This window comes from Pleurodeles waltl, chromosome 6 (assembly GCF_031143425.1).
Source record: "Pleurodeles waltl isolate 20211129_DDA chromosome 6, aPleWal1.hap1.20221129, whole genome shotgun sequence".
Classification (NCBI taxonomy): Eukaryota; Metazoa; Chordata; class Amphibia; order Caudata; family Salamandridae; genus Pleurodeles; species Pleurodeles waltl.
The window spans coordinates 30,519,155-30,532,547 of NC_090445.1; the positions used below are offsets into that span (position 1 = coordinate 30,519,155).

General features: G+C 47.0%; 1 protein-coding gene across 2 annotated transcripts in view; it reads right to left on the bottom strand.

Annotated features, from left to right (window-relative positions):
* Positions 1-9,039: 9,039 nt before the first annotated feature.
* The window catches only part of DDX31 (DEAD-box helicase 31), a 302,158-nt gene continuing 297,804 nt past the window's right edge, over positions 9,040-13,393 (bottom strand). Inside the window, exon 20 of one of the 2 annotated variants that reach the window (XM_069237113.1) lies at positions 9,040-9,677. In XM_069237113.1, the coding sequence (XP_069093214.1) occupies positions 9,539-9,677 (139 nt within the window). In that variant the 3' untranslated portion in view covers positions 9,040-9,538. The remainder of the gene's footprint in view (positions 9,678-13,393) is intronic. The other variant, XM_069237114.1, reaches the window with a different exon arrangement.

Consider the following 13,393-nt stretch of genomic DNA (forward strand, 5'->3'; position numbering starts at 1 on the left):
GGCCCTGATGCCAAGGAAGGTCTCTAAGGGCTGCAGCATGTCTTATGCCACCCTGGAGACCTCTCACTCAGCACAGACACACTGCTTGCCAGCTTGTGTGTGCTAGTGAGGACAAAACGAGTAAGTCGACATGGCACTCCCCTCAGGGTGCCATGCCAGCCTCTCACTGCCTATGCAGTATAGGTAAGACACCCCTCTAGCAGGCCTTACAGCCCTAAGGCAGGGTGCACTATACCATAGGTGAGGGTACCAGTGCATGAGCATGGTACCCCTACAGTGTCTAAACAAAACCTTAGACATTGTAAGTGCAGGGTGGCCATAAGAGTATATGGTCTGGGAGTTTGTCAAACACGAACTCCACAGCACCATAATGGCTACACTAAAAACTGGGAAGTTTGGTATCAAACTTCTCAGCACAATAAATGCACACTGATGCCAGTGTACATTTTATTGCAAAATACACCCCAGAGGGCACCTTAGAGGTGCCCCCTGAAACTTAACCGACTGTCTGTGTAGGCTGACTAGTTCCAGCAGCCTGCCACACTAGAGACATGTTGCTGGCCCCATGGGGAGAGTGCCTTTGTCACTCTGAGGCCAGTAACAAAGCCTGCACTGGGTGGAGATGCTAACACCTCCCCCAGGCAGGAGCTGTGACACCTGGTGGTGAGCCTCAAAGGCTCACCCCTTTGTCACAGCCCAGCAGGGCACTCCAGCTTAGTGGAGTTGCCCGCCCCCTCCGGCCACGGCCCCCACTTTTGGCGGCAAGGCTGGAGGGAACAAAGAAAGCAACAAGGAGGAGTCACTGGCCAGTCAGGACAGCCCCTAAGGTGTCCTGAGCTGAAGTGACTCTAACTTTTAGAAATCCTCCATCTTGCAGATGGAGGATTCCCCCAATAGGGTTAGGATTGTGACCCCCTCCCCTTGGGAGGAGGCACAAAGAGGGTGTACCCACCCTCAGGGCTAGTAGCCATTGGCTACTAACCCCCCAGACCTAAACACGCCCTTAAATTTAGTATTTAAGGGCTACCCTGAACCCTAGAAAATCAGATTCCTGCAAACTACAAGAAGAAGGACTGCCTAGCTGAAAACCCCTGCAGAGGAAGACCAGAAGACAACAACTGCCTTGGCTCCAGAAACTCACCGGCCTGTCTCCTGCCTTCCAAAGAACTCTGCTCCAGCAACGCCTTCCAAAGGGACCAGCGACCTCTGAATCCTCTGAGGACTGCCCTGCTTCGACGACGACAAGAAACTCCCGAGGACAGCGGACCTGCTCCAAAAAGACTGCAACTTTGTTTCAAGAAGCAGCTTTAAAGACCCCTGCAACTCCCCGCAAGAAGCGTGAGACTTGCAACACTGCACCCGGCGACCCCGACTCGGCTGGTGGCGAACCAACACCTCAGGGAGGACCCCCGGACTACTCCCCGACTGTGAGTACCAAAACCTGTCCCCCCTGACCCCCCACAGCGCCGCCTGCAGAGGGAATCCCGAGGCTTCCCCTGACCGCGACTCTCTGAAACCTAAGTCCCGACGCCTGGAAGAGACCCTGCACCCGCAGCCCCCAGGACCTGAAGGACCGGACTTTCACTGGAGAAGTGACCCCCAGGAGTCCCTCTCCCTTGCCCAAGTGGAGGTTTCCCCGAGGAAGCCCCCCCTTGCCTGCCTGCAGCGCTGAAGAGATCCCTTGATCTCTCATAGACTAACATTGAAAACCCGACGCTTGTTTCTACACTGCACCCGGCCGACCCCGCGCTGCTGAGGGTGAAATTTCTGTGTGGGCTTGTGTCCCCCCCGGTGCCCTACAAAACCCCCCTGGTCTGCCCTCCGAAGACGCGGGTACTTACCTGCAAGCAGACCGGAACCGGGGCACCCCCTTCTCTCCATTCTAGCCTATGCGTTTTGTGCACCACTTTGAACTCTGCACCTGACCGGCCCTGAGCTGCTGTGGGTGGTGACTTTGGGGTTGCTCTGAACCCCCAACGGTGGGCTACCTTGGACCAAGAACTGAACCCTGTAAGTGTCTTACTTACCTGGTAAAACTAACAAAAACTTACCTCCCCCAGGAACTGTGAAAATTGCACTGTGTCCACTTTTAAAGTAGCTATTTGTGAATAACTTGAAAAGTATACATGCAATTGAAATGATTCAAAGTTCCTAATGTACTTACCTGCAATACCTTTCAAACAAGATATTACATGTTAAATTTGAACCTGTGGTTCTTAAAATAAACTAAGAAAAGATATTTTTCTATAACAAAACCTATTGGCTGGATTTGTCTCTGAGTGTGTGTACCTCATTTATTGTCTATGTGTATGTACAACAGATGCTTAACACTACTCCTTGGATAAGCCTACTGCTCGACCACACTACCACAAAATAGAGCATTAGTATTATCTATTTTTACCACTATTTTACCTCTAAGGGGAACCCTTGGACTCTGTGCATGCTATTCCTTACTTTGAAATAGCACATACAGAGCCAACTTCCTACACCTCTGCTCTAGGGTCTGCCATGGGCTGTGGTGCCAAGACTGATGTTAGCACCGTAGCTGGTGTGGGGCCCGAAATGAGTTCAGAGGTTGTAGCTGGTGCCAAGGGGGATATCGCCAGTGGAATCTCAGTCGGAGGACCTAGCAGTTTCTTGGGCCCCACAGCATGCCAAAGAGATGCCGCATAGCTTTGCAGAACTTGTAGATTTGCTGCAGAGTTGCTGAAGGACCCGGGAACTCTGGTTGTCCCGGGACAAGAATCAGATTTGGATCGGAAGGAGATCAAGTCCGGGAGCGAGACTGAGCGGCATGTTTATGCCTTCTCAGCAGTTTTAGAGTGGCGGGAATGGACAGAGTGCCACTTGGGCTTCTTGTATGACTTACCCGAGGACTTCAATGGCGACAAAGATGTGCCTTTGGAACGCCATTTCCCTTAGACTTTGACAGGTCATGGCATGGAGTCTTCTAATTTTTGGTGTCAGAGATTCGCCTCAAGGTCCCGGGGCCGTAATACACAGAGTGCCCCGAGGCGCAACAGATGTGTGCACCTGTTTTTCATGCCCCACCAGGCACTTTGGTATTAAAGAAAGGGTGGAAGACACTTGTGCAGCCCCTTCTATAATTCAAATAGCGCTGGTGCACATGTAACGCCAGCGCTGTTGACAGATGGCATTCCCTCATTTGCATGGGGGAACGGCCCCATGCAAATGAGAAAATAATTTTGTCTCTGCGTCCACGGCGTATTATTGATGTGGGTGCTGAGGCAAACATGCCCATACGAGGTGCACTGAAAGTGCGCCACAAAAAGGAGGTGCATTGTCAGTATGACTCCTGAGGGCAGCACTCTCAAGGGGTGTAAAGGGGTCCCATGAACTCCCCCAGACGGCCCCCTGCAGGTGGGTGCAGTCACTCACTGTACCCGCCTGAAAGGGGATCGCTAATCCCTTATGAAAGTGCAGGCGAGTTGCCGCCAGACCTGGGAAACATGGAGCGGCTTTTAAACAGCTGCTCCGAATTTCACTTGAATACGTTGCCCCGAGGGCAGTGCGTGTTTGCAGCTAATACAGCCCACTGTCCCTATTTGCACCCAGCACACCTTTTGAAAGGTGTGCCATGGCATAAACGGGGAAAATGCACTGTATTCTTAATACGGCCCATGGATGGCATTCGGATTTAAGGTGAAGTCACTGCAGGCCTTGGTGTCATGCTCCAACCCCAAGAAACAAAGACAAATCTGGTGGGGAGCTTGAACCCAGGAGATTTAAGGGGGTGACATTTTCCCTTGCACACTAGTATTTAGTAGGACTAAAATGTTGAAATGTGGTCTCTTGAAGAGATGAGTAGCTCTGGATCTGCGTCTTGTGGCGCAGAAAGAAAGGAACTGATGTCAGCATGCATGGGTGGCACCTATATGTGGCTATGCATGTCACTTTTGGAGTGGAACGCCACCTACTGGCGTGCACTGGTACTGCTAAAGATTTCCTGAATTCAGTCTCACATCTGGGGAACATTCAAAAGGTGAGGAATCTGCAGTTAAAAGTATCCATCAGAAAAACGTTTTGCTGTGTCCTGGGGATCCTGCCTGGTCTGGTCAAAGGAATTTCCTAATTCTTCAAACAATGCGGATAAAACTTCACTTGCCGTGTCCACGAGAGTGTGCTAGTGTGGCAACCCAGCTGATAAACACCGTTCAAGGAGAAAGGGGCCAGGCTGGCTGATGAAAATACCTTCTTGCCATAACATCAATCCCTTTGATTCTATTGCAGTTGTGGCAGTAGGAAATGAGTTGGGGTTCACTTTACTTGTGGAAGCTTGAACTAAAAGGCTCTCGGCAGTAGGCTGCACTGTCAGGAATGTTAGCTCGGGATCATCTCGCCACAGGGTGACTCACTGGTGGAATGGAGTACCGCTTGCCATGACAAACTCAGTCATGGCTTCCTTCAAGAGCAGCAATGCTTTTGATGTCAACAGCCCCAACTGCAATCTTCAGTTAGCTTCCCGGAGACTTTGTTCTGGAGAACATGCTGAAGGCCTTGTACAGTATCACAGCCTGAGCCTCCATTCTCCAGACATATTGCTGTTGAGGCAAAGAAACTGGAGGAGAGTAATCCCCAGCTTAAGGTTTGGTTATGTTGATGGTACAATATAGAGCTCCAGATTTGTAAACATGATCTGAGTTTGAACTGCTGGGGCCAGGGCAGCACCGGTGAAAAACTAAGACTAGCAGATCCTCTGGGCTGGAGTGGAGAGGGTGCCCGACAACGAAGGCAGAGTAATCTGGCTGTCTATTGAATCACTCGGCAACATGGTGAAGGCCTGCAGACGGAAGCCCAACTGGAGGCACTGACATCTGTGAGAATCAAAGGATCATTAGGGTGATATGGAACCATCTTAAAGAGTTGCAGGATAGCCTCTTCAAGACCACAATTTGCTCTGCAGTCAACTATAGCCCAAGGAACTTAGAATGCACTGGCTCCAGAATCTGTATTAGATCAGAGTGGAGTTCAGAGCCAGCGTCAGGTTTCTCGGTCGCTGACAGTGTCCTCTCGCTCTGTTGTGGAGGCGTGCGGATGTCCCACAGTTCAGTTTACTGCTCTTGTATTTTTGCCCGACGTGTCCCTTACCTTCGATATGCCCCTACCTTAAGACGGTGAATGGGATGAAGTTTAGCTCTGCTATCTGAAGTGGTACAGAGCTTGTTTTTGTGTTCAAATGATAAGAGTTTGGTTTCCTTGTCTCTGATGGCCTGTGGATGCATTGAGCAGCACTTCTTGCAGGACTCGAGTCATGCTTGATGCCAATGCACTAAAGGCAGAGACTGCACAGGTCCGTGGCAGACAACTGCCTGTGTCACAACTTGAAACTTGTCATTTTTGGGGTGACATCCCTGAATAGTGCTAAAAATGGTGTAACCTGCTTTGGTTAAAACACACACTGCAACAAAACTGGTAAGAACAGAGTTCCAGATCTGTACCTGCAGACACGGAAGAACAGGAACTGATGTCGGTGTGTGGGGTAATATGCGTCTCCATGTCATCATGTCTGAAGGTGGAACAGGGTCATGAAGGTGTTTGATGGCGACACCTGCTGGTGTGCAGGAGATATTGTAAGATTTTCTGGATCCAGTGAGGCAGTTAGGGAAATTCACAAGGTAAAAAAAAATATCTGCAGGTAGGAGTATCCATCAGAGCTGTTTGTTTTATGATACAATCTCTCACTAAGCGAAGGTTTAAAATGTATTTTCGACTATCAATATGCATTATTAAATTCCTAAAGTTGAAAAAGAAAAAAAAAAAAAACACCTGAGATCAAGTACACTGAAGTTGTTGACTATCCTCCCACCCATAAATTTGCTGCTAGAACTCCATGACCAGGATCCACTCTCAGCCTTCATCTGAGATGTGTTTATAACTTACTGAACTTCCAGAGACATTCAACACATCTCCTCAATCTGGCCTACAGCATGGGCGCTTCAGTTTGGGAGTGAAAAATTGACGTCTTATTCGAAGACTAGTGGATGCCTCCATCTTGACTTGTTCAGTCATCGAGCACAAGACTGGCCTCTACCTCTCGAGCTCCCCTAGAATGACTTCTCCATGAATCATGGCTTATCAAGATTGGAATTAAAGGATCTCTTGCTAATTGAAATTGAATGAGGTCAGCGGTCCATGCAAGATTCTAATATTCCGTACTGTTCCCTTGCATATTCTACTTTTACCTCTCATTCCCAGGAACCTGTGACAAAATAAAGTGGGACTTTAAAAAAAAAAAAATATATATATATATATATATATATATATATATATATATATATAGACGAGTGTCTCATGTGAGGGTTTGTATCCTGCAACCCTATAACTTAAAAACCATTTACCTCTCTATGCCATGCTGTGTGCGAGGAACAATCAAATCACCTGGCAGTGAACAGCGACATTGTCTGAAAAAATACACAGTGGGTAATTTTGTCAAAGTGGAGACAGATTCTATTAGATTGGAATGGCCTGGGAGATAGGCGGGGGGGCGCAGGACAGCAGTCTGCGGGCCACCAACATCCTTAAATGGTAGGATGGGTTTGGAAGCGTTCCGCAAATGTTGGTCCTGGATGCTAATTCTGAATATTCCTTTCTGCAGGTAAGAGCGACTTTGCCTTCATATTCAGTAAATGCAACAGATTTTCTATTCCTCAGTTTGACAGGGTGCAGATGAAAATAGTGGTCGCTGCTATTTCATTGAGACAGACTGAATTATTATTTTTAAGGCTTTTGGCTGGAGGTATCAGGTGTCAGCCACTTTCGCAGTCTACTCTTACAGAGTACGTATAAGGTGAAAAATCACTCAAAATGCCTTATATTGTGGTTGAGCAAAGTTAAACTTAAAAACAGGTGAACTGTGGAAGATGGCAGATCTTCAGGCAAGATTATGGCTGATTTTAGAGCCATACGACAGGAAACTAAAGGCCACCCAGGTTTCTGTGTTTGGGAGGCAGCAGGGGGCAGTATTGGTCGCTGCCTTCATGCCTGAGATCATTCAGTAAGGTCAGCTGTTGTCCACAAGGAGTTTAAGTGGATTTCACAGATCTTGGTTAAGGCCGGTCCAAGGAAGGCGGCAAACACTTGAGGGAACTTCACTTTTAAACTTAAGAATAAGTTAGAGGTCTTCTTAGACAGCCCAGTGATTACAAAGAGAAAGGCTGGGTTGACAAACTTGTCCTTGGCCATGAACCAGCATCCGGAAATAAAGGTATTCCCTGCATCTAGCACAATTCTGCATACATGGAGTACACCAGAAAGGTTTTGTGGCCTGGTAAACACAAAATGAGTGGAACAGGCAAAGTATGTTCCTAGACTCTGAGTGGACGCGGACGGTGTTACTACTGAGGTATGTAGGGCTTAAACAATGTCTGGGACGTGAACTGATTAGATCCTATAACAGGAGAGAGGAGTCAATTTCTAATGCCCCTGCAAAGACATCTGGATAAATGTAACTAATGAAATCAGACAATGATGCAACCTGTGAGGACTTTAAGTATTAAGGCCCAGGTTACAAATGTGATCGGGAAGTGAACTGTGAGCTGTGATAATTATCCAGGTCCAACCTGATCCAATTTATCAAACGAAAAAGCCCGGAAGCGTGTTAAATGTTATGTCTCAAAATACACCTTTGGAAACTCTGAACAGAAGGTATTTCCTACACCCGGTAAACACACCCCTCCAGCCCCCACCCATGGTTATGGCATTTACTATGTGTAGTTTAGACCCAAACAAAAATTGTTGAGGACTTCAAAACAGAGAGCGAGAGTGAGTGTGTGTTTTTGTCTGTGTGCAAAAATTCCTGATCAAATCCGACTGGCATCTCACAATACCCTACTGAAAGCACAGGTACACAACTATTTATCAAAAAATACATGTATTCGGGGGGGGAGAGAGGGGGTTACACCCCTTCCCCTCCCCGAAGCTACGCCCCTCTTTGTGAATTGTTTATTTCCCATATGCCAGCGTGTGCCGGTGTGTTAATGGGTTGGAACACAAAGCCGGGGTACGAAGAGTGAATATGTGTGTGCTGGAGACGAGGGCTGCACGTAGGACGTGCTTTCTGGACTGGCAGACATGGGTCTAGGCTCACTATGCCATGAGGCCTCGAGGCCCATCCTCAGTGATGAGCCTCAACGAGGGTGGCTTGCGGCCCCGTTCTGAGGGGGCGTGGTCTGATGGTCCAGGATCCACTCATCCTGCAGGAGCAGGACCAACGCTTATTTGCATGTGGTTGCACCATAATGGCACAGCAAGCTAAAACGACGGAATGGAATGCAACCAGGGTAGCAAGTGATTCAGATTCATTCAAACATTTCCATTAGAACATCTCATTATCTCTATATGCGGTATGTGACGTATGTAGTCAGAGCCCAACTACAAAGCAATGCGATGTGACGTCCTTCATCTGACCAGACCTTATTGGACCTCCTTTCTAAGTTTATCTACCCTGCACTGCCTCGATTCTTCGCCCATCCTTCTCGACCTTCTGCAGAAGAGTCAGAACATGGCTGCACAACACACGGTCACTCACTCTGAGTAAAAGCATTGATGAGCTCTAGGCTGCATCTGTCATGTAAAGAAATAACTAAATGTAAACACTGATATATAACAGAGCACAGAACCTGACTTCAGAGGGTCTGTGCTTCCTCAGGGTTCTGATCTGTTGTCTGAGACCAGAGAGTCTTAACTTGTGACCCCAGGGACATCTCGGTACAAGGTCAGACACTGTAATATCTGTTTATCATGAATGTGTGCTCACATTTCTGAGACAAAACATGAGAAGTCAGGAAAAGCTGTGGACATGGCCTGACTGAATACACTCTGTAAGATTTACAGACTTAACAAGAGTCGGTAAATGTATGCCATGATTGCTAGCTCTGATGTGTAAGGTCCAAGCCTTGTGTTCTGTGTCTGATGTGCGTGTCTTCAATGCTCATGGGACTAAGCCATGTACTTCATAAACAGTTAAAATGCAGAATATGTAATTCGATTAAAAAATTAAATTGAAAAGTCCAACACTCATTGTATTGAAAGGGTATAATTAAAAAACACAGCTTTCTCCTAGCATCACACACAGCAGTCAACACCTGGCCATGCACCACCCATCTTCAAAAGTCCCAAGTATTGAAGTAATTGAAGATTCAGAGTCACTGGCCCTCCCCGGGGCCACAGTGTGGTCCTCTTTCAGCTCTATGTGGCAATCTCAGACACTCAGCGGGATACCTGTAAGGCACACATGAGATTGTGTCTACTCAATGGACTTGTGCCTAGAAGATCCAACTGTCTTGGCCGCGTCTGGCGGAAAATTGGAAATCCAAGTCAGCAGAGAGCAGCCATGCACTCTGGTTTTACAACTGGCCCATCCAGGTCAATGTTTCTCCTCTGAGCATCAGAAGTAAATGTCCACATATTGGAGCTAGGACACATTTAGAAAGAAGTTGTAGTAATGTAAACTCAAGACTGGCAGAAATGTGTCCACCTCTTCTTCTCATCTTGGTTACGGCTGGTCCTGGGCCCAAGATTAAGTCCTTTTCTGGCTTTGTGACTTTTTGGACCTTTTTGGCTTCTTTGGACCCCCAGGGCTGATGCCACTGGAATATTCTGAGCGCATGATGGCAGCCAGGCGCTGCTTGTTGGTCAGTTTTTTAGGTAGGTCTGGCCTGTAAGACAGAAACAACAACAAAAGGATGGTCACACTTTTTCCAATGAGTGTCGTTATGAGAGACTTTAGGGAGAAATGGAAGGAAATATGACAAATTCTCATTAGAAGCGGAACAGTTGCCGTGGAAGGATGTGCCTTGCAACACACCGCCCGCGCCACATTCAACAGCATCCTGACAGCCCTTACAGAAGGTGGCAGCGGATCAAAGCATCGCTTTGTTCTGTACAGAGGCGCTGTGTGTGCTTGGAAGTAAATGACAGGGCGCTTTGTGTACCAGGACAGAGAGGAGCGCCATCATGATGCTGCCAACAATTATAACTCAGGTTGAGTGGAATGATGCTTTTTAAAGTCTCTGTGGGTCGGGTGGGAGCAGCTTTTCAATATTTTACGCCCTCCCTCTCCCATACACACAAGGGCTCCACTTTGCGTCTCTGCATTGCTGTGTGTGGGCTACCTAGAGGTCTAATGAGCTCTAGAAGCGCTATAATAATGGTACATACTTGTAATGCGCGCGTGGTCCAACAAGGGAATGCATTAAAAATACTGACGCACTGACGTCATCAAACATTGATAAAGTTCAGTACTAGTTGTCTTCGGAGTGACGCATGCAGTGCAGCATGAAAATAATCAAGCAAGGACTTGGGACAGGAGCAAGTTAAAAAAATGAAAAAAATAAATCACCCTATTGCTTTGAAATGGCCACCAACTTCGAGAGGGGGTTTCAGCAAGTCATTGTTTGGTCTCCAAGTGTGATCTCCAGGCGCTGCACACATGGGTAAGCCACCCTTATGGGCTTTGTTGGCGGGAATGTGCTCACTATACCATTACTCTCAAAGCAGGGCGAAACATGTGTCGGAGAGTTACAACAGATATAGCGTGTTCAGTTGTATTATATAAGTAAACAAAGTCTCGAAGTAGGGTGAAAGTAAGTGGGGGGGGGGGGGTGGACCGTACTCAGATACAAAGGTTGCGTGTAGGGACTTATGGGGCAAAGGTTGGAGGTCACTCAAGGAAGAAGCTCAGTGTTTCCTTGATCTCCTGAATAAAGAGGCTTACCTGCCTTCACTTCCCATGACCAGGGATGGGTGGGGGACAACCCCTGACACAACGGAGTCTACCAGGACTCCAGAGCATCAATGGGGACCACTGAGGAGACAAAGGACGCTTAAGAGGTGTCCTTCTGGAGCAAGGATGCTGTAACAGGTGGGGAGACAACCCAGCAGCCTGTGTTGAGAGGGGGAAGTGGAAGCCAAGGGACGTCTACCAGGTCCTGCTGATGTTTCATGAAACGTTGGCTCAAGTTAATGTGTTACCACATTCAAAGTGCACCCGGCATAAGATAAGCAGAGTGGCACCGTGGCAAAAGAGGAACTTTCCACATGTTTTTTGAAGCGCCAGGTAACAAAAAAAAAAGGTGCCAGTGATTGAAGAAGCGATATGAGAGTGATGTGCAAGGAGAAACCTTGTGGTCACAATCCAGTCTTCCAAACCACAAAGTGACCAGAGATAACCACAATCTTTTGTGCAACTAGGATTATACATCACCTGAATTTCTTACAGACTCAGAAAACTTTGATTACCATTAGGGCCTCATCACAGGTGCCCCCTGTGAATCCAGATGGGGCGAGTCAGAAGATTGCATACACATCGAGATCACAAGATGTGGTGTTTCACACGGAGATTACAGCTGCTATCAGCCCCAATCCGAGTGAAACGCCCAGGACAGCATACGAGAATCAGACCAGAAACACAGATTCCCTCATGTTATCCCAATAACTTGTAATCCCTGTTATTTCCCACCCCATGAATAACTAGGACTCCAGGTTATGGTTAATCGGGACAGGGAAATAAGAGGGATTCTACAGAAACCCCCGCACAGGCACTGTAATTTACAAGAAGTAAAACAGTTATGAAGCACTGGAATGGAAACATGTACTTTGTGGAGTGATATACCTCATACACATTCCGGGGTATGTGTGGGTGCATTTACTGGAGTCTAAGGAATCTTTAAGGCAACAAAGTTTTATTAGAAAACATGCACGTCAGTCACAGGGTTTAATGGATGTGCTGTCTGTGGTGATGAGATTATGGAATAGTGCTAGAAGAATAGCTCGCCTGCTTAGAGCACTTAGGAAAGTTGAAAGATTACTTTAAGAAAAAAAGTTAAAACAAGGTGCTAGTCCTGTTGGGCATCAGTGACCTAAAAAAAGGAGGCTGGTGAATTTTGAAGAAGTTACCAAAGACAGGATTACTAAACCTACTGAATCCTGGGTGTGGCTTTCGCCTGCAATTGTTGCACAGAGGAAGTGGGATCAGGTGAGACTGTGCATAGATTTGTGCGGTTTAAACCTAAACATTTAGTTTTGGCACATTCTTCTGCATATACAAACCAGCAGTAGCAAAGTCAACAGGTCTTGTGACAGTAAGCCTGCAATTATTTGTAATTCATTTGGGGTCTTTTGGCAAACATATGGACTCGGCGCTACAAGATTAAGAGTAATAAAAATAAGTAGAAAACGACCAATGCCAAAAACAAATAAAATAAAAAAACCATGAAATGAAAGCAAAAACAAATAAAGTTAAAATCATGAAGTGAAAGCAGACATTGACCTCCCAGGCATGGCACTGAAATGGATTGCATTTTAGATGGATGCACATGTGTAAAATATGGTCATTCACAGTAGAAACAGCCAATGGCTGAAGCAGGCTTGGCTACCGACCAATGCTTTATGCTATAGCGGGCGGAGCCAAATTTGATTAACACTTGAACAGACCAATGAATGAAGATGACTGACCAAAAGTCCCTCTGCCTGTGTGTGTGTTTGTGTTAATTTATATACATATGAATATAACGCACACATGCATTTTTATCATACTTTTTTTTAGAAAACATGACAATGGCAAGACAGCTAAAGCTATTGCAACTCTGCAACATTACAGTTGGGTCTGCTTGTCATCAGATTAGGTTACAAGAGGCACCATGGCCTTGGACTGCTACAAGGCTCTAGAAGGGGCTTTAATTCCACAGGGTGTTGTGTGGCCCTGCTCTGCTCCATCAGTTTGCTGAAGGGCAACACACTCCATGCTGAGGGACAACACTGACTCAGGATTGCCAGCCAGTTCTAAACTATAGGCCACTTCATCCTGGAACGAGTAAAGAACAGAACACATTTTGAAAACGGTGTTGGGGTCGGTATCTCACCATGATCTAACTAGAGTCCGAGAAATAAACATTTTAAGATGAAGTGTGGAATACTTGGAGCACCTCAAATCTAAAGATCGCGCAAAGCCTGAGCCTGGTCAGTTATCAGCCATCACGGATTCTTATAAATAATAAATAAATCCAGGATTTGTACAGCACGACAAATCACTCGCGAGGGTCTCAAGGCGCTGACTTGTAGGCACAAGGAGATTAAGTAAAATACCCAGAACCACAGGATGTTGAGCCGACGCCAAATCTACAACAGAAAGACCAGCTCATGTCTTTCTCAGGCAGGTGCGAGTCTTAATGAAAACGTATCGATCACCTGCTGCACAAGTTGAGCCTTGAGAGAGATGCCGAGATTGCAGGTGCAGCAATGATGAATGATGCTTGTGTGAAGATAGAACATCTCATCGGAGCTCTGGTCCTACAGCGGGTGCCCAGGGCTGGCGCCCATCGCTGGCACTTGGCACCAGTGACCAGGGCTTGGGCAGCGCTTACACAGCTGGCGA